Source organism: Elephas maximus, chromosome 9 (genome assembly GCF_024166365.1).
Source record: "Elephas maximus indicus isolate mEleMax1 chromosome 9, mEleMax1 primary haplotype, whole genome shotgun sequence".
Classification (NCBI taxonomy): domain Eukaryota; kingdom Metazoa; phylum Chordata; class Mammalia; order Proboscidea; family Elephantidae; genus Elephas; species Elephas maximus.
In genome coordinates this window covers 43,095,304-43,118,673 of record NC_064827.1, presented here as the reverse complement: position 1 = coordinate 43,118,673, position 23,370 = coordinate 43,095,304, and the positions used below count along the sequence as shown (strand labels likewise).

The 23,370-nt window shown below is 43.3% G+C and overlaps 1 protein-coding gene across 5 annotated transcripts in view; it reads left to right on the top strand.

Annotated features, from left to right (window-relative positions):
- The window catches only part of KIF24 (kinesin family member 24), an 85,946-nt gene extending 62,900 nt beyond the window's left edge, over positions 1-23,046 (top strand). For all 5 annotated transcript variants that reach the window (XM_049897037.1, XM_049897038.1, XM_049897034.1 and 2 more), the window contains 5 exons: positions 8,024-8,095; positions 12,715-12,824; positions 18,200-20,425; positions 21,694-21,787; positions 22,329-23,046. In XM_049897037.1, the coding sequence (XP_049752994.1) occupies positions 8,024-8,095; positions 12,715-12,824; positions 18,200-20,425; positions 21,694-21,787; positions 22,329-22,466 (2,640 nt within the window). In that variant the 3' untranslated portion in view covers positions 22,467-23,046. The remainder of the gene's footprint in view (positions 1-8,023; positions 8,096-12,714; positions 12,825-18,199; positions 20,426-21,693; positions 21,788-22,328) is intronic.
- The last annotated feature ends 324 nt before the right edge of the window (positions 23,047-23,370 follow it).

Genomic DNA, 23,370 nt, shown 5'->3' with positions numbered 1-23,370 from the left:
CTAAAGGGATCCAAGGGCTTACGGGGTTGATGGCCACACTTGGACTTGAGTATGTAAGGAACAACATTGGGAGGCCCCAAGGGTAGGTATAACTCAGGAGCAAGAGTCTGGTTACGTGTTATCCCTTCTAGAGGATCTTCCCAGTGCAAAAGTTTGGGAATATTGGATTGATTTGTAATAAAGAAGGAAATTCCTTTAAAGCTCCTTATGCCCTACAGCTTCTTGAAGTTTTATAGCTTCTAAGTGGTGGAGTGAAGACAGGTACTGGACTCCCGCTTCAGGCCTTTATGGCTGCCACTAAGAACAGCCATAACAAACTCTCAAAGCTCATTACCTATTCTTGCTGAACTTCCAGCTTTGGCACTTCCAATGGATTCTCCTTCCATCCTCTTCCCTCGCTTCCTTTTTTTTAAAATTTTTATTGTGCTTTAAGTGAAAGCTTACAAATCAAGTCAGTCTCTCATACAAAAATTTATACACACCTTGCTATATACTCCTGATTGCTCTCCCCCTAATGAGACAGCACACTCCTTCCCTCCACTCTCTCTTTTCGTGTTCATTCGGCCAGCTTCTGACCCCCTCCGCCCTCCCATCTCCCATCTGGACAGGAGATGCCAACATAGTTTCATATGTCTACTTGATCCAAGAAGCTCACTCTTCACCAGTATCATTTTCTATCCCATAGTCCAGTCCAATCCCTGTCTGAAGAGTTGGCTTTGGGAATGATTCCTGTGTTGGGCTAACAGAAGGTCTAGGGACCATGACCACCAGGGTCCTTCTAGTCGCAGTCAGACCATTAAGTCTGGTCTTTTTAGGAGAATTTGAGGTCTATATCCCACTGCTCTCCTGCCTCCTCAGGGGTTCTCTGTTGTGTCCCCTGGCAGAGCACTCATCGGTTGTAGCCAGATACCATCTAGTTCTTCTGGTCTCAGGCTGACGCAGTCTCTGATATATGTGGCCCTTTCTGTCTCTTCAGCTGAGTTACCTTGTGTCTTTGGTGTTCTTCATTCTCGTTTGCTCCAGGTAGGTTGAGACCAATTGATACATCTTAGATGGCCGCTTGCTAGTGTTTAAGACCACAGATGCCACTCTCCGTAGTGGGATACAAAATGTTATCTTAATAGATTTTATTGTGCAAATTGACTTAGATGTCCCCTAGAACCATGGTCCCCAAGCCCCCGCCCCTGCTACGCTAGCCTTCGAAGCGTTCAGTTTATTCAGGAGACTTCGTTGCTTTTAGTTTAGTGCAGTTGTGCTGACCTCCCCTGTATTGTGTGTTGTGTTTCCCTTTACCTAAAATGCTTCTTATCTACTATATAATTAGTGAAAACCCCTCTCCCTCCCACCCTCCCTTCTCCCTCGTAACCATCAAAGGATATTTTCTACTCTGTTTAAACTATTTCTCAAGTTCTTATAATAGTGGTCTTATACAGTATTTGTCCTTTTACAACTGACTAATTTCATTCAGCATCATGCCTTCCAGATTCCCCCATGTTATGAAACGTCTCTTGGGTTCATCATTGTTCTTCATTGATGAGTAGTATTCCATTGTGTGAATATACCATAATTTATCCATTCATCCGTTGATGGGCACCTTGGTTGCTTCCATCTTTTTGCTATTGTAAACAATGCTGCAGTGAACATGGGTGTGCATACATCTGCTCATGTAAAGGCTCTTATTTCTCTAGGATGTATTCCAAGGAGTGGGATTGCCGAATTGTATGGTAGTTCTATTTCTAGCTTTTTAAGGAAGCGCCAAATCAATTTCCAAAGTGGTTGTACCATTTGACATTCCCACCAGCAGTGCAGAAGTGTTCCAATCTCTCCACAGCCTCTCCAACATTTATTATTTTGTGTTTTTTGGATTAATGCCAGCCTTGATGGAGTGAGATGGAATCTCAGTGTTTTGATTTGCATCTCTCTAATGGCTAATGATCATGAACATTTCCTCATGTATCTGTTCACTGCCTGAATGTCTTTAGTGAAGTGTCTGTTCATATCTTTTGCCCATTTTTTAATTGGGTTATTTGTCTTTTTGTAGTTGAGTTTTTGCAGTATGATGTAGATTTTAGAGATCAGGTGCTGATCGGAAATGTCATAGCTAAAAACTTTTTCCCAGTCTGTAGGTAGTCTTTTTACTCTTTTAGTGAAGTCTTTGGATAAGCATAGGTGTTTGATTTTAGGAGCTCCCAGTTATCTAGTTTTTCTTTTACATTCTTTATAATGTTTTATATACTGTTTATGCCATGTATTAGGGCTCCTAGCATTGTCCCTATTTTTTCTTCCATGATCTTTATCATTTTAGATTTTATATTTAGGTCTTTGGTCCATTTTGAGTTAGTTTTTGTGCATGGAGTGAGGTATGGGTCTTGTTTGATTTTTTTGCAGATGGATATTCAGTTATGCCAGCACCATTTGTTAAAAAGACTGTCTTTTCCCCATTTAACTGGTTTGGGGCCTTTGTCAAATATCAACTGCTCATATATGGATGGGTTTATATCTGGATTCTCAATAATTCTGTTCCATTGGCCTGTGTATCTGTTGTTGTACCAGTACCAGGGTGTTTTGACTCCTCTGGCAGTATAATAGGTTCTAAAATCAGGTAAAGTAAGGCTTCCCACTTTGTTCTTCTTTTTCAGTAATGCCTTATTTATCCAGGGCCTCTTTCCCTTCCATATGAAGTTGGTGCTTTGTTTCTCCATCTCATTAAAGAATGTCGCTGGGATTTGGATCAGAATTGCATTAAATGTATAGATCGCTTTTGGTAGAATAGACATTTTTATAATGTGAAGTCTTCCTATCCACGAGCAAGTATGTTCTTCCACTTACGTAAGTCTCTTTGGATTTCTTGCAGAGGTGTACTGTAGTTTTCTTTGTATAAGTCTTTTACATCTCTGGTAAGATTTATGCGTAAGTATTTTATCTTCTTGGGGTCTACTGTAAATGGCATTGATTTGGTGATTTCCTCTTCGATGTTCTTTTTGTTGATGTAGAGGAATCCAAATGATATTTATATGTTTATCATGTATCCTGATACTCTGCTGATCTCTTCTATTAGTTTCAGTAGTTTTGTTGAGGATTCCTTAGGGTTTTCTGTGTATAAGATCATGTCATCTGCAAATAGAGATACTTTTACTTCTTCCTTGCCAATCTGGATGCCCTTTATTTCTTTATCTAGCCTAATTGCTCTGGCTAGGACTTCCAGCACAATGTTGAATAAGAGTGGAGATAAAGGCATCCTTCTCTGGTACCCAATCTCAGTGGGAATGTTTTCAGGCTCTCTCCATTTAGGGTGATGTTGGCTGTCGGCTTTGTATAAATGCCCTTTATTATGTTAAGGAATTTTCCTTCTATTGCTATTTTGTTGAGAGTTTTTATCATGAATGAGTGTTGAACTTTGTCAAATGCCTTTTCGGCATCAATTGATAAAATCAGGTGATTCTTGTCTTTTGTTTTATGTGGTGGAATACATTAATTGTCTTTCCAATGTTGAACCATCCCTGCATACCTGGTATGAATCCCACTTGGTCATGGTGAATTATTTTTTTGATATGTTGTTGAATTCTATTGGCTAGAATTTTGTTGAGGATTTTTGCATCTACATTCATGAGGGATATAGGTCTATAATTTTCTTTTCTTGTGGTGTCTTTACCTGGTTTTGGTATCAGGGATGTGGTGGCTTCATAGAATGAGTTTGGTAGTATTCTTTCCTTTTCTATGCTCTGAAATACCTTTAGTAGTGGTGGTGTTAACTCTTCTCTGATAGTTTGGTAGAACTCTGCAGTGAAGCCGTCTGGACCAGGGCTTTTTTTTTTTTGTTGGGAGTTTTTTGATTAGCTTTTCAATCTCTTCTTTTGTTACGGGTCTATTTAGTTGTTCTACCTCTGTTTGTGTTAGTTTAGGTAGGTAGTGTGTTTCTAGGAATTCATCCATTTCTTCTAGGTTTTTGAATTTGTTTGAGTCTAGTTTTTCGTGGTAACCTGGTATGATTCTTTTCATTTCAGTTGGGTCTGTTGTAATATCACCCCTCTCATTTCTTATTTGGGTTATTTGCTTCCTCTCCTGTTTTTCTTTTGTCAGTTTGGCCAGTGGTTTATCAATTTTGTTGATTTTTTCAAAGAACCAGCTTTTGGTCTTTTTAATTCTTTCAATTGTTTTTCTGTTTTCTATTTCATTTAGTTCAGCTCTAATTTTTATTATGTGTTTTCTTCTGGTGCCTGTGGGTTTCTTTTGTTGCTCTCCATTTGTTCAAGTTGTAGGGATAATTCTTTGATTTGGGCCCTTTCTTCTTTTTGGATGTGTGCATTTATTGATATAAATTGGCCTCTGAGCACCGCTTTTGCTGTGTTCCAAAGGTTCTGATAGGAAGTGTTTTCATTCTCATTGGATTCTCTGAATTTCTTTATTCCATCCTTAATGTCTTCTATAATCCAGTCTTTTTTGAGCAGGGTATTGTTCAGTTTCCAAGTGTTTGATTTCTTTTCCCTGCTTTTCCTGTTATTGATTTCCACTTTTATGGCCTTATGGTCAGAGAAGATGCTTTGTACTATTTCAGTGTTTTGGATTCTGCTAAGGCTTGCTTTGTGACCTAATATGTGGTCTATTCTAGAGAATGTTCCATGTGCACTAGAAAAGAAAGTATAGTTGGTTACTGTTGGGTGGAGTGTTCTATATATGTCCAGGAGGTCAAGTTGGTTGATTGTGGCATTTAGATCTTCCGTGTCTTTATTGAGCTTCTTTCTGGATGTCCTGTCCTTCACCAAAAGTGGTGTGTTGAAGTCTCCTACTGTAATTGTGAAGCTGTCTATCTCACTTTTCAATGCTGATAGAGTTTGTTCTATGTATCTCGCAGCCCTGTCATTGGGTGCATAAATATTTAATATGGTTATTTCTTCTTGGTGTATTGTCCCTTTAATCATTATATAGTATCCTTCCTTATCCTTTCTGATGGATTTAACTTTAAAGTGTATTTTGTCAGAAATTAATATTGCCACTCCTGCTCTTTTTTGATTGTTGTTTTGCTTGATATATTTTTTTCTATCCTTTGAGTTTTAGTTTGTTTGTGTCTCTAAGTCTAAGGTGTGTCTCTCGTATGCAGCATACAGATGCATCTTGTTTTTTAATCCATTCTGCCACTCTCTATTTCTTTATTGCTGCATTTAGTCCATTTACATTCAGGGTAATTATGGATAGGTATGAATTTAGTGCTATCATTTTGATGTCTTTTTTTGTGTGTTGACAGTTTCTTTTTCCCACTTGATTTTATGTGCTGAGTAGATTTTCTTTTTATATTGTCCTTTCTTCATATTTATTGTTGTTGATTTTGTTTCTGCTGAGTCTGTATTTTTCCCTTGTATTTTATTTTGATGAGTAGGATAGTATGTCTCCTTTGTGGTTACCTTATTAATTACACCTATTTTTCTATATTTAAAAGTTTTATTTCTTTGTATCGCCTTATCTTCCTCTCCATATGGAAGGTGTATGATTACATTTCTTAGTCCCTCTTTATTATTTTAATGTTGTCTTCTTTTATATAACATCACTGTTACCCTGTGTTGGGCTTTTTTTTTTTTTAATCTTGCTTTGTTTTTTTGGATTTCCCTGTCTGGGTTGACTTCTGGTTGCTCTGCCCAGTGTTCTAGTCTTGGGTTGATACCTGATACTGATTTTCTAACCAAAGAACTCCCTTTAGTATTTCTTGTAGTTTTGGTTTGGTTTTTACGAATTCCCTCAACTTGTGTTTATCTGGAAATATCTCAATTTCACCTTCATATTTGAGAGACAGTTTTGATGCCTATATGATTCTTGGCAGGCAATTTTTTTCCTTCAATTTTTAAATATGTCATCCCATTGCTTTCTTGCCTGGCTTCTGCCTGCCAATAAGAATAAGCTCGAACTACTTCTGCCGAGTAGTTCGAGCTTATTCTTATTGGCTCTCCTTTGTAGGTGACTTTTCGTTTATCCCTCGCTGCTCTTATAATTGTCTCTTTATCTTTGGTTTTGGCAAGCTTGATTATAATATGTCTTGGTGACTTTCTTTTAACATCTACCTTATGTGGAGTTCGATGAGCATCTTGGATAGATATCTTCTCATCTTTGACAATATCAGGGAAGTTTTCTGCCAACAAATCTTCAACAATTCTCTCTGTATTTTCTGTTATCCCTCCCTGTTCTGGTACTCCAATCACTCATAGGTTATTTCTCTTCATAGAGTCCCACATGATTCTTAAGGTTTCTTCATTTTTTTTAATTCTTTTATCTGATTTTTCTTCAAGTATATTAGTGCCAAGTGATTTATCTTCGAGTTCAGAAATTCTAGCTTCTACTTGCTCAATTCTGCTCCTCTGACTTTCTGCTGAGTTATCTAATTCTGTAATTTTATTGTTAATCTTCTGAATTTCTGGTTGCTGTCTGTCTATGGATTTTTCCAGCTTATTAAACTTTTCATTATGTTCCTGAATAATCTTTCTAATTTCTTCAGTTGCTGTATCTGTGTGTTCCTTGGCTTGTTCTGAATATGGCCTCATTTCCTTCCTTATGTGTTGAAGGTTTCTGTATATCAATCTTTTGTAATCTGTCTCTGGTAATTCCAGGAAGGCACTTTCATCTAGAAGAGTCCTTGATTCTTTATTTTGAGAGCTTGTTGAGGCAATCATGGTCTGTTTATTTATGTGACTCGATATCGACTGTTGTCTCCAAGTCATCTGTAAGTTATTAGTTTATTTTATGTTTGCTTACTGTGTCATAGCTTCTTGCTTTGTTTTGTTTTTATATGCCCAAATGGGTTGCTTGAGTGAGCTAGTTCGATTATTTTCACCTTTGGAGCTCTGACGCCCTGTCCCCAGATGGTTAGAGCTGTTACCAGGTCTGTTCACTTTCCTTGTATGACTTTAGCTCAGGTGTCCAGGTAGGTGATCATAAAGAGTGTGGTACACAATTGTGAGTAGGCTGTGTGGCTGGCTGCTTCTCCCTGAGGAAACTGCAGCTGAATGCTACTACCAGTCCTTCGTAGCTACTCCTGGGAATGGTGCCTGAGGGATCCCAGCTATTCAGGTCCGGCACCTCCCCTCCACTTCTGAACTGTCTCTCCCCTACTCTGCCACTCAGTCCATTTTCTAACTTTGTGTTTGATGTTCAGGCTTCTAGCTCGTTTCACTTGTTTTTTCGGGTCTTTGTTGTAAGAAGGATCACCAGAAGTGTCTGGCTATTCTGCCATCTTGGCCTGCCTCCCTCTCTTCCTTTTCATTTACTGCCTTTTAGCCAAGATGCGTGACTCAGCCTGAGAAGAAATAGGGGAAGGGCTCTGCTCCCTCATCCTGCCTCCCCAACCCCGCTTTCTGCTGTTTCTCATGGGCATGATGCCCCTGCAGGTCTACACATCTGGGGCTCTGCTGGCACTACCGATGTCCAATGAGCACTTTGCATTGTGGGGCTATGCCCAGGAGCAAGTGACATCCCCTTTCCTTTGAGCCGCAGTCCCTGCTTTTCTAAGGTGAGGGGGTAGTCCTAGGTGATTTCTCAAGTCCCTCCCAGCTCTGACTTTCTAGAATTACTCCTGCTCCATTCAATCAATTTATATCTGAATGCACACTTGAATGTAGGTATGGGGGGGAGGGGATAGGGAATGAGTATAGATATTTTATCCACTCAAGTATATATATAGTTGGGAAGAGGAGAGAAAGGGAGCCAGCAAGCCAGAACTACCTCCTATCTTCCCACCACAGAAGCTTGGACTCTGGTTCCTGATGGTAGGTCCCTTGGTTCATAGCTCCCTTGCCATCAGCTCAGAGGTAATTCTAGGATCACAGCCTCTAATTTGGGAGGTCCTAAGCTAGGCAGCACAGGATAGTGTTTTCCATACAACATGATTTTTCTTGGTGAACAGGAAACCACCAGGACATTTTGACTTCCTTTTGGAGAATTGCCTGAGTATGGTTTATTATATATTATATACATAGCATCTGATCTTTCTGTCTTTGCTTGCAATATCTGATTTGCTTGTTCCTGTTCTCCCACTTTGCAGCTGAAGGAATGTATCCGAGCACTGGATCAGGAACACACCCACACTCCCTTCAGGCAAAGCAAGTTAACTCAGGTAAAGTTAAATGTGAGCTTTGAGTATGTTGTGTTTCATTCATTTGTTCCTTTTCCATTTATTTGTTCATTCAGCAGAGCATCCACTGTGAATGAGGCATGATGCTAGGCACAGAGGGGAAAAGAGAAAGGAAGGAGTCCCTCTCGTCTAGTAGGAGAGAGGGACATACTCAGGCAGAGATACCTGCAGAACAAAAAGGCCGATGTGGGCAGCAGCCTCGCTGGCAAAAGAACATGCAGCAGCCCTCTTCTGGTCACCACCCAACAGCTGCCTGTTTATTTCCACTGTACATAAACTTTGTCGATTTTGTTAAATCTCTTAGCTTTTGAAGGGGTTATAGCTGCACTTGGTACTTCCTTGCCTATAAGATTTAGACCAGTGTCTCAGGACAAAAAATAATGACTGCAGTTAAAAAGAATAAGATATATTTATCTACATCTGCTGATAGGAAAAATGGCCAAGATCTCTTGTTATGTGAAAAATAAGCTCTAGAACAGTACAATAATATGATTGCCTTTGTGATTTTAAAACATTTTTTCTATTATATATGTAGCCACACAGGAAAAAACATCCAGAAAGATACAGAACAGTTAACTTTGGTTACATGTGGAGAGTAGTAAGGGGGATAAAGGTAGAACTTAAACTTCTTACTTTATACCCTTATGTATGGGGTAGCCACCTATTATTGTTTGTATAATTTAGAAAAAAAAAAATCAATGAAAGGAAAAATTTATTTACATGTGAACTGTGTTATTATGGGTGTCAGAACTGTACGTAATAATTATTTCTAGTGGTTTTCTGTCATGAAAATGTGCTTTAGTAATGGAACACACCAATAGACATTAAGTCTGCATCAGTAGTGGCTGCAGAAGAGTGGCTGTGCAGGGACCTCCATGGGTATGAACAGCTGCAAAGACAGGTTACAGATGTCCCAGGCTGGGCTCTGCACATGTCCTTGCACACTGGGGGACAGACTAGGTGGGGAGATATCTAGGAGAGGAGCTTTGTAGTCTGCAGAATGAAGCCAGCCCAGCTTTCAGAGTAGTTTCCACTTTGTGCAGCTAAACTAGCAACTCCCCAGGACCAGGGACAGAACCTGTAACGAGGTAGCTCCTTACTAGTTAGAACTGGCCATTCTATGGCTTAGATTGTATCTTCTCAAACATGATTTCAACCAGGAACCTCCCATAGATGGTTGGTCCTGATTCTGACATTGGCTCTATTATTTTTTTTTAAAAGCTCTCTATCTGCAGAAAATGTTTCAATTTAATAAAAAAAAAAAAAAATTCAAACAGTACATACAAGTACAAAGATAAAGTTAAAAGATACCTTAAAGATACTTAGGAATAAATCTTACCAAGGATGTAAAAGACCTATACAAAGAAAACTACAAAGCTCTACTACAAGAAATTCAAAAGGACATACTTAAGTGGAAAAACATACCTTGCTCATGGATAGGAAGACTTAACATAGTAAAAATGTCTATTCTACCAAAAGCCATCTATACATTTAACGCACTTCCGATCCAAATTCCAATGTCATATTTTAAGGGGATAGAGAAACAAATCACCAATTTCATATGGAAGGGAAAGAAGCCCCGGATAAGCAAAGCACTACTGAAAAAGAAGAAGAAAGTGGGAGGCCTCACCTTACCTGACTTCAGAACCTATTATACAGCCACAGTAGTCAAAACAGCCTGGTATTGGTACAACAACAGACACATAGACCAATGGAACAGAATTGAGAACCCAGACATAGATCCATCCACGTATGAGCAGCTGATATTTGACAAAGGACCAGTGTCAATTAACTGGGGAAAAGACAGCCTTTTTAACAAATGGTGCTGGCATAACTGGATATCCATTTGCAAAAAAATGAAACAGGACCCATACCTCACACCATGCACAAAAACTAACTCCAAGTGGATCAAAGACCTAAACATAAAGACTAAAACGATAAAGATCATGGAAGAAAAAATTGGGACAACCCTAGGAGCCCTAATACAAGGTATAAACAGAATACAAAACATTACCAAAAATGATGAAGAGAAACCCGATAACTGGGAGCTCCTAAAAATCAAACACCTATGCTCATCTAAAGACTTCACCAAAAGAGTAAAAAGACCACCTACAGATTGGGAAAGAATTTTCAGCTATGACATCTCCGACCAGCACCTGATCTCTAAAATCTACATGATTCTGTCAAAACTCAACCACAAAAAGACAAACAACCCAATCAAGAAGTGGGCAAAGGATATGAACACACATTTCTCTAAAGAAGATATTCAGGCAGCCAACAGATACATGAGAAAATGCTCTCGATCATTAGCCATTAGAGAAATGCAAATTAAAACTACGATGAGATTCCATCTCACACCAGCAAGGCTGGCATTAATCCAAAAAACACAAAATAATAAATGTTGGAGAGGCTGCGGAGAGATTGGAACTCTCATACACTGCTGGTGGGAATGTAAAATGGTACAACCACTTTGGAAATCTATCTGGCGTTATCTTAAACAGTTAGAAATAGAACTACCATACAACCCAGAAATCCCACTCCTCGGAATATACCCTAGAGATACAAGAGCCTTCATACAAACAGATATATGCACACCCATGTTTATTGCAGCTCTGTTTACAATAGCAAAAAGTTGGAAGCAACCAAGGTGTCCATCAACGGATGAATGGGTAAATAAATTGTGGTATATTCACACAATGGAATACTACGCATCGATAAAGAACAGTGACGAATCTCTGAAACATTTCATAACATGGAGGAACCTGGAAGGCATTATGCTGAGCGAAATTAGTCAGAGGCAAAAGGACAAATATTGTATAAGACCACTATTATAAGATCTTGAGAAATAGTAAACCTGAGAAGAACACATACTTTTGTGGTTATGAGGGGGGGAGGGAGGGAGGGTGGGAGAGGGTTTTTTTATTGATTAATCAGTAGATAAGAACTGCTTTAGGTGAAGGGAAAGACAACACTCAATACATGGAAGGTCAGCTCAATTGGACTGGACCAAAAGCAAAGAAGTTTCCGGGATAAAATGAATGCTTCAAAGCTCAGCGGAGCAAGCGCGGGGGTCTGGGGAACATGGTTTGCGGGGACTTCTAAGTCAATTGGCAAAATAATTCTATTATGAAATCATTCTGCATCCCACTTTGAAATGTGGCGTCTGGGGTCTTAAATGCTAACAAGCAGCCATCTAAGATGCAGCAATTGGTCTCAACCCACCTGGAGCAAAGGAAAATGAAGAACACCAAGCCCACATGACAACTAAGAGCCCAAGAGACAGAAAGGGCCACATGAACCAGAGACCTACATCATCCTGAGACCAGAAGAACTAGTTGGTGCCCGGCCACAATCGATGACTGCCCTGACAGGGAGCTCAGCAGAGGACCCCTGAGGGAGCAGGAGAGCAGTGGGATGCAGACCCCAAATTCTCATAAGAAGACCAAACTTAATGGTCTGACTGAGACTGGAGGAATCCCGGCGGTCATGCTCTCCAGACCTTCTGTTGACACAGGACAGGAACCATCCCTGAAGACAACTCATCAGACATGAAAGGGACTGGTCAGCGGGTGGGAGAGAGACGCTGATGAAGAGTGAGCTAATTATATCAGGTGTACACTTGAGATTGTGTTGGCAACTCTTGTCTGGAGGGGGGATGGGAGGATAGAGAGAGAGGGAAGCCGGCAAAATTGTCAAGAAAGGAGAGACTGAAAGGGCTGACTCAAGACGGGGAGAGTAAGTGGGAGTAGGGAGTGAGATGTATGTAAACTTATATGTGACAGACTGATTGGATTTGTAAACGTTCACTTGAAGCTTAATAAAAGTTATTATAAAAAAAAAAAAAAAAGATACCTTAAAATCTCACCTCCCAGTGATAAATACTGCTACATTTTGGTGAACATCCTTCCAGGCCTCTCCCTGCCCATATAGCCACACAGAAAGCCATGTGTAGAGCTTTATGGAATCAGACACATTTTTTACTCAAAGGTAAGTTTCAGATATATCCCCATGTACTAAATGCAAGATATATATAATCATTTTAATGGTGGTATTGTATTCATTTTATAACTATTTAGTTGTTCCCTATTTAAAGACTCTGAGTTTATTTCCAATTTTAGTATTATAAACAATATTGTGATGAATATCTTTGTTTACACCTTTTTTTTTTTTTTTCCTGTCAATTGAGCAATTATTTCCTTACAGTCAAGACCTGGGAGTATGATCGCCAAACCAATAGTATGCATGTTTTTCCATTTTGGTACATACTGTAAATGCCTCAGAGAACTTGTACCAGTTCATGGTACATGGTACCTGGACAGTGTAGGAGAGTGCCCATTTCCGTGTACTTTACCAGGGCAGCGTGTTGTCAGTTTTAATTTTATAGTTGAAACATATTCGTTTTTTAATGGTTTATTTGTATTTCTTTGATTAGTGGCAAAATGAGTGCCTTTTTCCGTGTTTTTTGGTCATTTGTATTTCTTCTTGATTGCATTTTGTGGACAGAGGGGGACTATGGCCCAGTGTCCTGCATGTAATAAGTAGTCAGTAAGCCCTTTGTAAGTTGACTCTTCATTCACTGACCTGCCTTCTGTTTTGGACAGGTCCTGAAGGACTCTTTCATTGGTAATGCCAAAACCTGCATGATTGCCAACATCTCACCAAGCCACATGGCCACTGAGCACACTCTGAATACCTTGCGCTATGCTGACCGGTGAGTTGGCTTCCTGATAGCAGGTCATGTCTGTGCGTGCATGTCTCTCAACACACATAGAGCTCTGACTTTGAGCTCCACAAGCTTATTCTTAGACCTTAATATGCAATTGGTCATTTGAGGAATGTGACCATATAGGCCCTGCCGTTTGCAAGTGTGACAAGTGGAAGACAACACATTCACTTGTTCAGGAGTTGACTCTACCACTCTACCATATCAGTGGCTTTTAAATGGCTAGCGGGAGATGAAATATTTCTCTAGGGTAGAAGGGTCAGTGAGGTCTTCTTCCTGCTGGGTTCAGCCCTAGAATAGAATATATACTACCGGCATGTATTTAGAATCACTTTGAGCCATGTAGGTTCAGAAGCAGCCAAACTAGACATGTTACAGAAGGGTAAACCGAGGCACGGAGAAAGGCAAGAACTTTTCAAGGGTTTATCAGGAGTTGGTGGCAGAGCTGGCACTTCTGACTGCCTGTTCAGAGCTCTTTCTGGTGTGACTTTGGTATCTACCAGGGTCCTGTTCATCTCTTACTCTGTGGTCACATATGTTCTTATGGGGGGTGAAGATGTTCTCATTATCGTCCTTTCCTTTGGCTGCTTTGCTTCCTGGTCCTGTTTTGAATCTTCCTCTTCAGTCTCCCAGAAGCTGTCTCCAAGATTAAGAGACTATTTGAGGGAAACCTGTTTTTTATTACTGCTGAGGCATCTATAGTATCCATGACATTTTATGAGACTATTGGGAGGGAAAGATGAGCTATCATTTAAGTTCCATGAGAACAGAAACCTTATTTTTCTTTTTCTCCATTGTATTCCTGGTGCCGAGACAGTACTTGGTAGATGCTAGTTCTAATAAACACTCAACAGATGTTTATGAATGAAAGAAGGAATGCCTTCTGGATGCCAGGCCTTGAGTGAGGCTCTCCATGTACCTTATCTCATTTAATAGGAGAGGCAGTTGACAAATGGTTTCTGAGTAGGCTCTGGAGTCAATATCCTGACTCTGCCATGAGATAGCTGAGTTTTCAACTTCTCTTGGCCACAGTTTCCTCGCCTGTAAAAACATAAAACTAAACCTGTTGTTGTCGAGTCAGTTCCAACTCATAGCAACCTTATAGGATGGAGTAGAACTGCCCCATAGGGTATCCAAGCCTGTAATCTTTATGGAAGCAGATTGCCACATTGGCTGGTGGGCTCAAAACTTGAAGTTTAAAAACTTCACCTAAAAGGAAAGACAGCACACAATACAGGGAATGTCAGTACAATTGGACTAAACCAAAAGCAAAGAAGTTTCCTGAATAAACTGAATGCTTCGAAGGCCAGCATAGCAGGGGCAGGGGTCTGGGGACCATGGTTTCAGGGGACATCTAAGTCAATTGGCATAATAAAATCTATTAAGAAAACATTCTGCATCCCACTTTGAAGTGTGGCGTCTGGGGTCTTAAACGCTAGCAAACAGCCATCTAAGATGCATCAGTTGGTCTCAACCCACCTGGATCAAAGGAGAATGAACACCAAGGACACAAGATGATTACGACCCCAAGAGATAGAAAGGGCCACATGAACCAGAGGCTACATCATTCTGAAACCAGAAGAACTAAATGGTGCCCAACTATACCCGATGACTGCCCTGACAGGGAACACAACAGAGAACCCCTGAGGGAGCAGGAGAGCACTGGGTTGCAGACCCTAAATTCTCATAAGACCAGACTTAATGGTCTGACTGAGACTGGAAGGACCCCGGTGGTCATGGCCCGCAGACCTTCTGTTGGCCCAGGACAGGAACCATTCCCAAAGCCAACTCTTCAGACATGGATTGGAGTGGACAAGGGGTTGGAGAAGGATGCTGGTGAGGAGTGAGCTTCTTGGATCAGGTGGACACTTGAGACTATGTTGGCATCTCCTGCCTGGAGGGGAGATGAGAGGGTGGAGGGGGTTAGAAGCTGGCGAAATGGACATGAAAAGGGAGAGTGGAGGGAGAGAGCCGACTGTCTCATTAGGGGGAGAGTAATTGGGAGTGTGTAGCAAGGAGTATATGGGTTTTTGTGTGAGAGACTGACTTGATTTGTAAACTTTCACAATAAAAATTATTTAAAAAAAAAAAAAGCTACGAGTTAAAAACTTCACCTAAAAACTTAAAGTTAGTGAAACCCCTCTACCTCCCTCCCTCCCTCCCCACTTTCATAACCATCAAAGAACATTTTCTTCACCGTTTAAACTGTTTTTCGAGTTCTTATAATAGTGGTCTCATACAATATTTGTCCTTTTGCAACTGACTGATTTCACTCAGCATAAGTGAAATTAGGGAGGGAGAGGGGTTTTCACTAATTAGATAGTAGATAAGAACTATTTCAGGTGAAGGGAAAGACAACACACAATACAGGAGAGGTTAGCACAACTGGACTAAACCAAAAGCAAAGACGTTTCCAGAATAAGCTGAACGCTTCGAAGTCCAGCGTAGCAGGGGTGGGGGTTTGAGGACTGTGATTTCAGGGGACATCTGAGTCAATTGGCATAATAAAATCTATTAAGAAAACATTCTGCATCCCACTTTGGAGAGTGGTGTCTGGGGTCTTAAGTGCTAGCAAGAGGCCATCTAAGATGCATCAATTGATCTCAGCCCACCTGGAACAAAGGAGAATGAGAAACACCAAAGACACAAGGTAATTATGAGCCCAAGAGACAGAAAGGGCCACATAAACCAGAGAGTACATCAGCCTTAGACCAGAAAAACTAGATGGTGCCCGGCTATAACCGATGACTGCCCTGACAGGGAACACAACAGAGAACCCCTGAGGGAGCAGGAGAGCAGTGGGATGCAGACCCCAAATTCTCGTAAAAATACCAGACTTAATGGTCTGACTGAGACTAGAAGGACCCCGGAGGTCATGGTCCCCAGACCTTCTGTTAGCCCAAGACAGGAACCATTCCCAAAGCCGAGTCTTCAAACAGAGATTGGACTGGAGTAATGGGATAGAAAATGATACTGGTGAGGAGTGAGCTTCTTGGATCAAGTAGACACTTGAGACTATGTGGGCAGCTCCTGTCTGCAGAAGAGATGAGAGGGCAGAGGGGGTCAGAAGGTGGCTGAATGGACAAGAAAATAGTGAGTGGAGGGAAGGAGTGTGCTGTCTCATTAGAAGGAGAGCAACTAGCAATATATACAAGGTGTATGTAAGTTTTTGTATGAGAGACTGACTTGGTTTGTAAACTTCCACTTAAAGCACAATAAAAATTAAAAATAAATAAAAACTTAAAGTTCTTTACCCCCACGTATCCATCACCCAGTTTCAACAACTATGAACTCCAAGCCAGCCTTGTTTCATACCTGCCACCTACTCCTCAAATCTCAGACACATCATATCAGTTTCTTGAAGTTCTTAACTTTTCGTGATCAGGACCAGAGAATAAGATATTGCCTCTCAGTGCTTCAGTAAAAGAAGTCGAAATGACCATTTCTCATGAGGGATAGATTGGGTATAATTGAGAAATTAAGTTGAAATAATTTTGGCTTTTTAAAAAAAGAATAGAAAAAGTACAATAGAATTAATCTCTCCCATTCAAAGTAGTCTGATAAATTTTTGAAAATAAATGTGAAAGCCGTTTGTTTTATGTGCTTAAATTAGGCCTATTAAAATTAATTTTAGATAATTTTATGTAAAAATCTATAAACACAAATTTACCCCCTCTGATTTAAAATTCTCGTCTCTCTGTATACTAGAAGAATATTGCTAAATAGTCCAAAAATAAAGACTCCAGTGTCAGAAGAGAACTCCATACAGTTTATTGGCAGGAGTGATTTTGGTAAACAGACAGAATACCCTGAAAACCTTTAGCATCAATGACCAGATTGCTTGTAAGATTCCTTCTGGCACTCAGGTTTCTAGAACTATTTACTATGACTCCTAAGAGGAAGATTTGGTGTTTGACTCTTAGGGAAACTAAAATAAAGCTGAGTCTTTGTAAGAGGAAGCAATTTGGAACCGTCTAGATTTGCTGTGGTTCCTCTCAGCCCATTCCTTGTGCGTATGCCCTACTGCAATATCTAAGGTCCACAGACATATCTCATGTGTATTTATTCATACCCCACATCTCTTTGCTCACCTACGTTACTTGCGTTTCAGGCCTAAAGGGAAGATTTAAATCAAGTCTCAGTGTAGCCTTACCATCTTGGTTTTCAGAAATGTCCAAGGAGTCATTTGGCTCTCATTAAAAAAAAAACCCAGTGCTGTCTAGTCGATTCTGACTCATAGCAACCCTATAGGACTGAGTAGAACTGCCCCATAGAGTTTCCAAGGAGCGCCTGGTGGATTCGAACTGCCAACCCTTGGGTTAGCAGCCGTAGCACTTAACCATTATGCCACCAGGGTTTCCTGGCTCTCATCGTGGGTAGAATTAAAACCAAAAATATAGAAAAGCTATGTTCCAGCAGCTTACTAAGCAGTAGTACTGCTCCCTCATAAATAGGGAGTCTTAATGTAGAAACTACATATTTGCTTGATGCTGTTTTGTAATTCTAAATTCTTAGTGTTTTTATTTTGTTTTAAGTATCACAGAGCAATAGACTCTGATTTTGGCAACTGAATTCTAGCAGAGATCTAATTCTGGATTTTTCTATGCTCCCTAAAATTCCCTTGTGCTTCTCAACCAGGGATGATCGTGCCCCCCAGGGAACATTCAGCAATGTCTGGAGACAGTTTTTATTGTCAGGACTGAGGAGAAGTACTACTGGAATCTAGTAGGTAGAGACCTGGGGTGCTGCTAAAAATCCTACAATGCACAGGACAGCTTCTGCAACAAAGAATTTTCTGGCCTAAAATGTCAGTAGTGCTAAGGTTAAGAAACCCTGGAATAGACAAACAGTTTCGCCCTTAATGGAATTAGTACCAGCTCCCATATTTCTGGAGTGTTTTTGCTTCCATAAATGCCTAGTAGGTTCAGGGGAACTTATTTTCCCAGAAAAGCCTAAAGGGGATGGTTTGCAGGAGAAGAGGGCTTTGATTGTGGACTAGTGGTGAGTAGTCAACATGGTGCTCTTGAGTTGACCCATCTTCAAGAAGCATGGCATGGATCTTGCTTGCAGTTCTGGGACTGGGTTCCCCTGGCCTGTCCCTTATGTGGGGCTGTGGTGATTTCCAAAACTCTTCTAATCCTGGAATGTGGGTGCGTACTTACATCCTCAGATAAGACACTGGTCTTTCTTGTTCTGGTAAAGGTATCTCCTCCTCAAATAGAATTTCCATTCTCTCTTATTCTCTCTCAGGTAAAATAATAACTTCCAGTCCTTGGAATACTTTCCTTTGGTTTTGTTTTCCCTGAAAACTATAGAATATAATGTGAGAGAATCTACATTTAACATAAAATGGTCATTTACAGGGTGAAAGAACTAAAGAAAGGCATCAAATGTTGTGCTTCAGCTACCACTCGAAATCAGACGTCTGGAAACTCCTCTCCAAAACGAATTCAGAACTCCCCTGTGGCCCTGCCAGGGGACAAGTGTTCTCCCAAAAAAGTCAAGCTAGGACTTCAGCTGTCACTCACAGCGACATCTGGCTCCACGAGAGGGAAAGCCCAGCCTCTGGCTGGTCACCCACCCAACATCCCATTTCCTTCTGTGCCTAAGGCCTCTGGTAGAAGGGGTGGTTCCAGAGGGAGTCCTCCCCAAGAGTGGGTCATTCAGACTAGCCCAGTCAAAGGAACCATGGGGTCTGGACATTTGGCCAAAAAAAAGGCAGAAGAATCGGTACCATTGTGCTCTGAGAAAAATCAAATCAGCAACAAAACTGCCCTTGGGTGGGGAAGCAGGGCTCCTAGGCCAGGAGAAGGCCTGGTGTGTGGTAAGCTGCCTGCCAAGTGCAAGAAAGTGCAGACTGTGCAGCCAGTGCAGAAGCAGCTTGTGTCCCGAGCTGCGCTCTCCTTTGGCGACCTCCACCACTTAGCAGAGCAGAGTCAGGACAGCAAGGGGTGCGCCCTCGCCAGGCCTGCCTCCGAAGCTTGGACACACGTCCCCCCACATCAGAAAGAGAGGGAGGAACATTTGCGCTTTTATCACCAGCAGTTTCAGCAGCCACCTCTCCTCCAACAGAAGTTCAAGTACCAACCACTGGAAAGGCTTTTATGCCAGTACAGGCCCCAAGAAGGTCTGCTCCCGAATGAGACCGCCCCTCCATTCCGCTCTTATTCTGAGAGCCATGACGGGACCCAAGCTGAAGACCTTGATGACAGCGATTTCAGTGAGGATTCTTTTTCACATGTCTCCAGTCAGAGGACCGCAAAGCAAAGAAACACGCTGGAGAATAGTGAAGACTCGTTTTTCCTTCATCAGAGGGAGCAGGGTGCTGAGGAGCAGGTGGCTGAAAGGCAGCAGAGTCTATTTTTTAGCCCCAGAACAGATGGTGACAAGAAGGATCTAACTGAAAGCTGGATGTGCTCGAGGGACCCCACAAGTTCCGGAACAGCAGTGCTTGATCACGGCTGCAGCCCAAGTCAGGTGCCCTTGGACTGGAGCAGAGAGGGGGACTCCAGCTCCTCAGTGATTTCTCCCAGGAGCAACTTGGCAGAAAAGCCTTACTGCTCACAGGTAGATTTTGTATATACCCAAAAAAGGAGTGGAGATCCAACCTTTGATCTCAGGCAGGATGCCTTCAGAAGTAAGGTTCCTGGGCAGGTTAAGGGCAGCTTACCATCACCAGAAGAGGACAGTTTCATTGTCTCACTGTCCCACATTGCAGTTCCTGGGTCCCCAAACCAAAGACACACAGTCACCACACCTTTGACAGAAGTCAGCCAAGATAGCCCAACTCTAATGACCAGAACAGTGAAAAATAATGACCCTTGCCAAGGAGAAGACTCTGGAGGAGAATCAGGCACATGCTCTGAATATGCTTCTGGACTTATGGCTCCCCTCTCGGTGTCCCTCCTGGAGAACCCAGACAATGAGGGCTCACCTCCCTTGGGGCATATGGTACAGGATGGGGCTACCCGAGGTCTAGAGGCAGAGGGCACCGGAAGGTCAGTTGTAGGCCTCAGAGTGTCATCTGATGATCAAGAGGCAACTGGGCGCCTGTGGCTCTCTTCTTCTCCCCCTGACAATAAGCCTGGTGGTGATCTTCCAGCTCTGTCCCCATCACCCATCCATCAGCACCCACCTGACAAGCTGTCCAACAAGGATGCTGATCTGGGAGAGGCCTGCCAGGGCAGAGAGACTGCACTCTTCTCCCAGGACCACACAGGTAGCGAGCAGTACGATGCTGACGCTAAGGACCCAGAACTAGGCGGGCCCTGGAGTTTCCCAGGAAAGCCCTTCCCCACTACACACATTGGGAGACCTCACTCTGGGCCTCTGCTCACCCCACAGACAGGAAGCAGTGATGTGGCCAACCAGCGCTGGGCCCAGGAGAGAAAAAACCTGGCAGGACAGGGTTGGCAGGAACTGGCTTTGTCCACAGACACCATCAAGTTGTCCTGCTACGATGAGGACAAACACATGCTCAAATGCAGGCCGATCCCAAGGTGCTTAGCAAGGCCAGGCTGTGCCCTGGTCCCCAGCTGCTCTGCCAAGATTTCAGGGATACCCCATGAGCCCACCCTGGGGCAAGCACAGTAAGTTGGACTTTCTCCCCAAGTTTGAGCCCCTTTGACACCCCATCCCCCACTCCAGCTCCATGTTCTGTCCTTTCTGGGAATGGCTTTGCTCAGCTCAGTATCAGCTGTACTGTGCCTGGCAGCAGCTTTGTCTAGCTTCACAAGGGAGTCTACCTAGGTGCATCTGACAAGAGCTGCAGGAATAACACATAGTGGAGCAAGGCCACCAGCATGGGTGGGCCCCCAGCATAGCCAAGCTGAGAGGTGAACAAGAGAAGGGAAGGCCTGCCCCTTAACCAGCCTCTGGCACATGATGAGATCAGAATCCTTTTCTTCATTCTGGAGGGTCTGTGCTCTTGGAAGTACTGCCTAGACAGACGAACCACAGCCCGGTAACCCCCAGAACTAAGACAAGTTGGGAACCTTTCAAGATGAGAAAGGAAAAAATAGGGAGGCTAGTGATTTGGGCCACTCTCCCCAAGGGATGCTGAGAATGGTATAACCAAAAGAAGAGATAGGAAAAGCAGCCTTAGAGGATGTAGGAAAAGGAGACAGAGGGCCCCACTCAGTACCGAGGCCAAGGAGCTGGAAGGGCTGTGGGCTGGATGGGCCTGTAGGATGCTTCTTCCATCAGGCTGCACCCTGTGGTAGGGCATCCATTACCTGGGTTAGGTGTCTGCCTAGTGCATGCTGAGACTACAGTCATGGCCATAGACAAAGAGAAGGGGCATGCAGGGATGCACAGGTGAGGAGCCTGCCTCTCTCAGGTGGACAGTCTTGCTGTCTCATGGTCTCTACCCATCAGTAGAGTCTGATAAGACAGCTCCTCCAGCTTCTAGCTTAACTCTGCTGCTCTGGGCCGTGGACCTTCTGTAGGATAGAGAAATGGTGGCCAGCTAGCAGCAGGCCTTACCTTTCCAACTATGCCACTCACAAGGGTCACAGCTCTGAGAGCCTTTTCTGCAGGTAGGCTGTAGAAAACGGGCAGTTCTTGTGGAGGAGCAGCAGCACCCAGCTCTCTCCTGAGTGCCCTCAGTTCAGTTGGAGAGGCAGGAGGCAGCTCAAGAAGCCCATCTCTTTCCCTGTTATCTCCCTAGTCCCTTGACAAGTCCAAGAAGGAACAGGTGAGGGGGAGAAAGATGGTGGTGAACTGGCCCTGGTCAAAGCCTTGACCACTTTGGGCAGAGGCAGTTCCTGGCCTGGAGATGAGGCTCAGCTCCAGGAAACAATGGGAGAAGGAGGGGTGGAAGGCTAAGAGGATTACAGTGTCCTTTCTGGCGTTCCAGGCAGGTGGTGATCCGAGCACACCAGGAACAGCTGGATGAGATGGCTGAGCTGGGCTCCAAGGAGGAGACCCTGATGAACCAGGTGACTTGTGATGTAAGTGGCCTTGGCTGTGCACTCGGGGGCTGAATTAGCCTGCAGCCAGTTCGATGGTCATCCTTGTTTGATGTGCTGATAAGTGGGGCTGCTGTCACACATTAACTGCTGTGAGACCTTGCCTCTTCTCGCCTTTCTAAGGTAGCTTCGAGGTACCTGAGGTACAGGCCAAAGGGGCCAGGCCCATACATATGGGAGATGGTGCTCTGTCCTCACTCCCAGGTGAAAATGCTTTCAGCTGCATCCTTAGCCAGTCTGCCATCCTACTGGCTTGTTGGGGCCCTTCCCTGTGACCGTAACAGTGACCATCCAGCCTGCTGCCTGCCACATGCAGACCAGAGGTACTTCTATCAAAATACCAATGTGTCCTTTAAAACACTCCTCTACTTAGAAAGTCTTTCAGACCCAGAGGAGCAGGCCCCACTCTGTGCCTCGCGATTGCCCTGCAGTTTTCAGCCGGAGGGTCCTGGGCCCTGAAAAACAAATCTGGCAGAGGGCCAGCCAGAGCAAATGCTCCATTTGTCCCTGTTTACTTCCTTAGGATTTTGAAGATTTTGTGACCCGGTTGGATGAAATCATGGCTCTGAAATCCAAGTGCATCCAGAGTCTGAGGAGCCAACTGCAGCTATACCTGGCTTGCCACAGGCTGGCTGCAGCCGAGAGGACGGTGGTGTCCTAGAGCCACATCCTGTACAGGAGAGTGGGGGCAATACAGGAGCCTGTGCTGGGCTCTCGGGCTGGAGGCCTCTGCCAGGCCCTCCCTGCATGTACCAGGACCCACACCCTGGTCCTGCCCATGCTAGCCTCGCCTCAGCCACACAGGGCCGTGGATAGGCCCCCCAGCTCCTCCCTTAGGGCCAGACCTGTCCCTCCTCAGCTCTAAGCACAGGAGCATCTATAAAGAAGGAAGGACCAGGCTGAAGAACTTAATGCAAGTCCTTTTCTGTGGCAGGGAGGCTAGAAGAGTTTGTCTGTACTTACTGTAATTGTCTCTCAGAACACATTTGGGTCTGGTAACCTGGCAGATGCTTCTGAGTTTGGGGATCAGAGGAGGGAGTGGTCAGTGTTAACCTGTCAGAGGTCACAAACTGGGGAAGGCAACATGCTGAGCCCAGGGGCTCTATCAACTGAATTGTCTTTTTTCAAGATTTGGCAAAAAAAACCAAAACATTGTTAATGAGTTGCTGGGGGCTGAGGGGCGAGCTCTCCCCCACCAGCCTTTGGGGATTGTTTGATTTGGGGCTTTAGGTTCGCTTCTGAAAGTGTAGTAAAATGAATAAATCTTGACTTGATGTGTCTTTAACAGTAGATGTTACACCTCTAACCCCAGGTTTGTGCTTATAGTTCCCCTCCCTGCCTGCAGCCCAGCATTGAGACAAAAGCGTGTGCCCTGTCTCTGCATTATTCTTCCCCCATCTCTGACTTTTGCCTGATTGACAGCCTGTGTCCAAGTCCAGCCAGGCATCGTGTGCCTGTGGCGGTTCGTGGCTCCTGTCTGAGGCGCCTCACCCCTAAGCCCCATTTTGGCACAAGGTGGGGCCCACTTCTCTGTGTTTGAGATACTTTCTAGGGCTGAAGAGTTG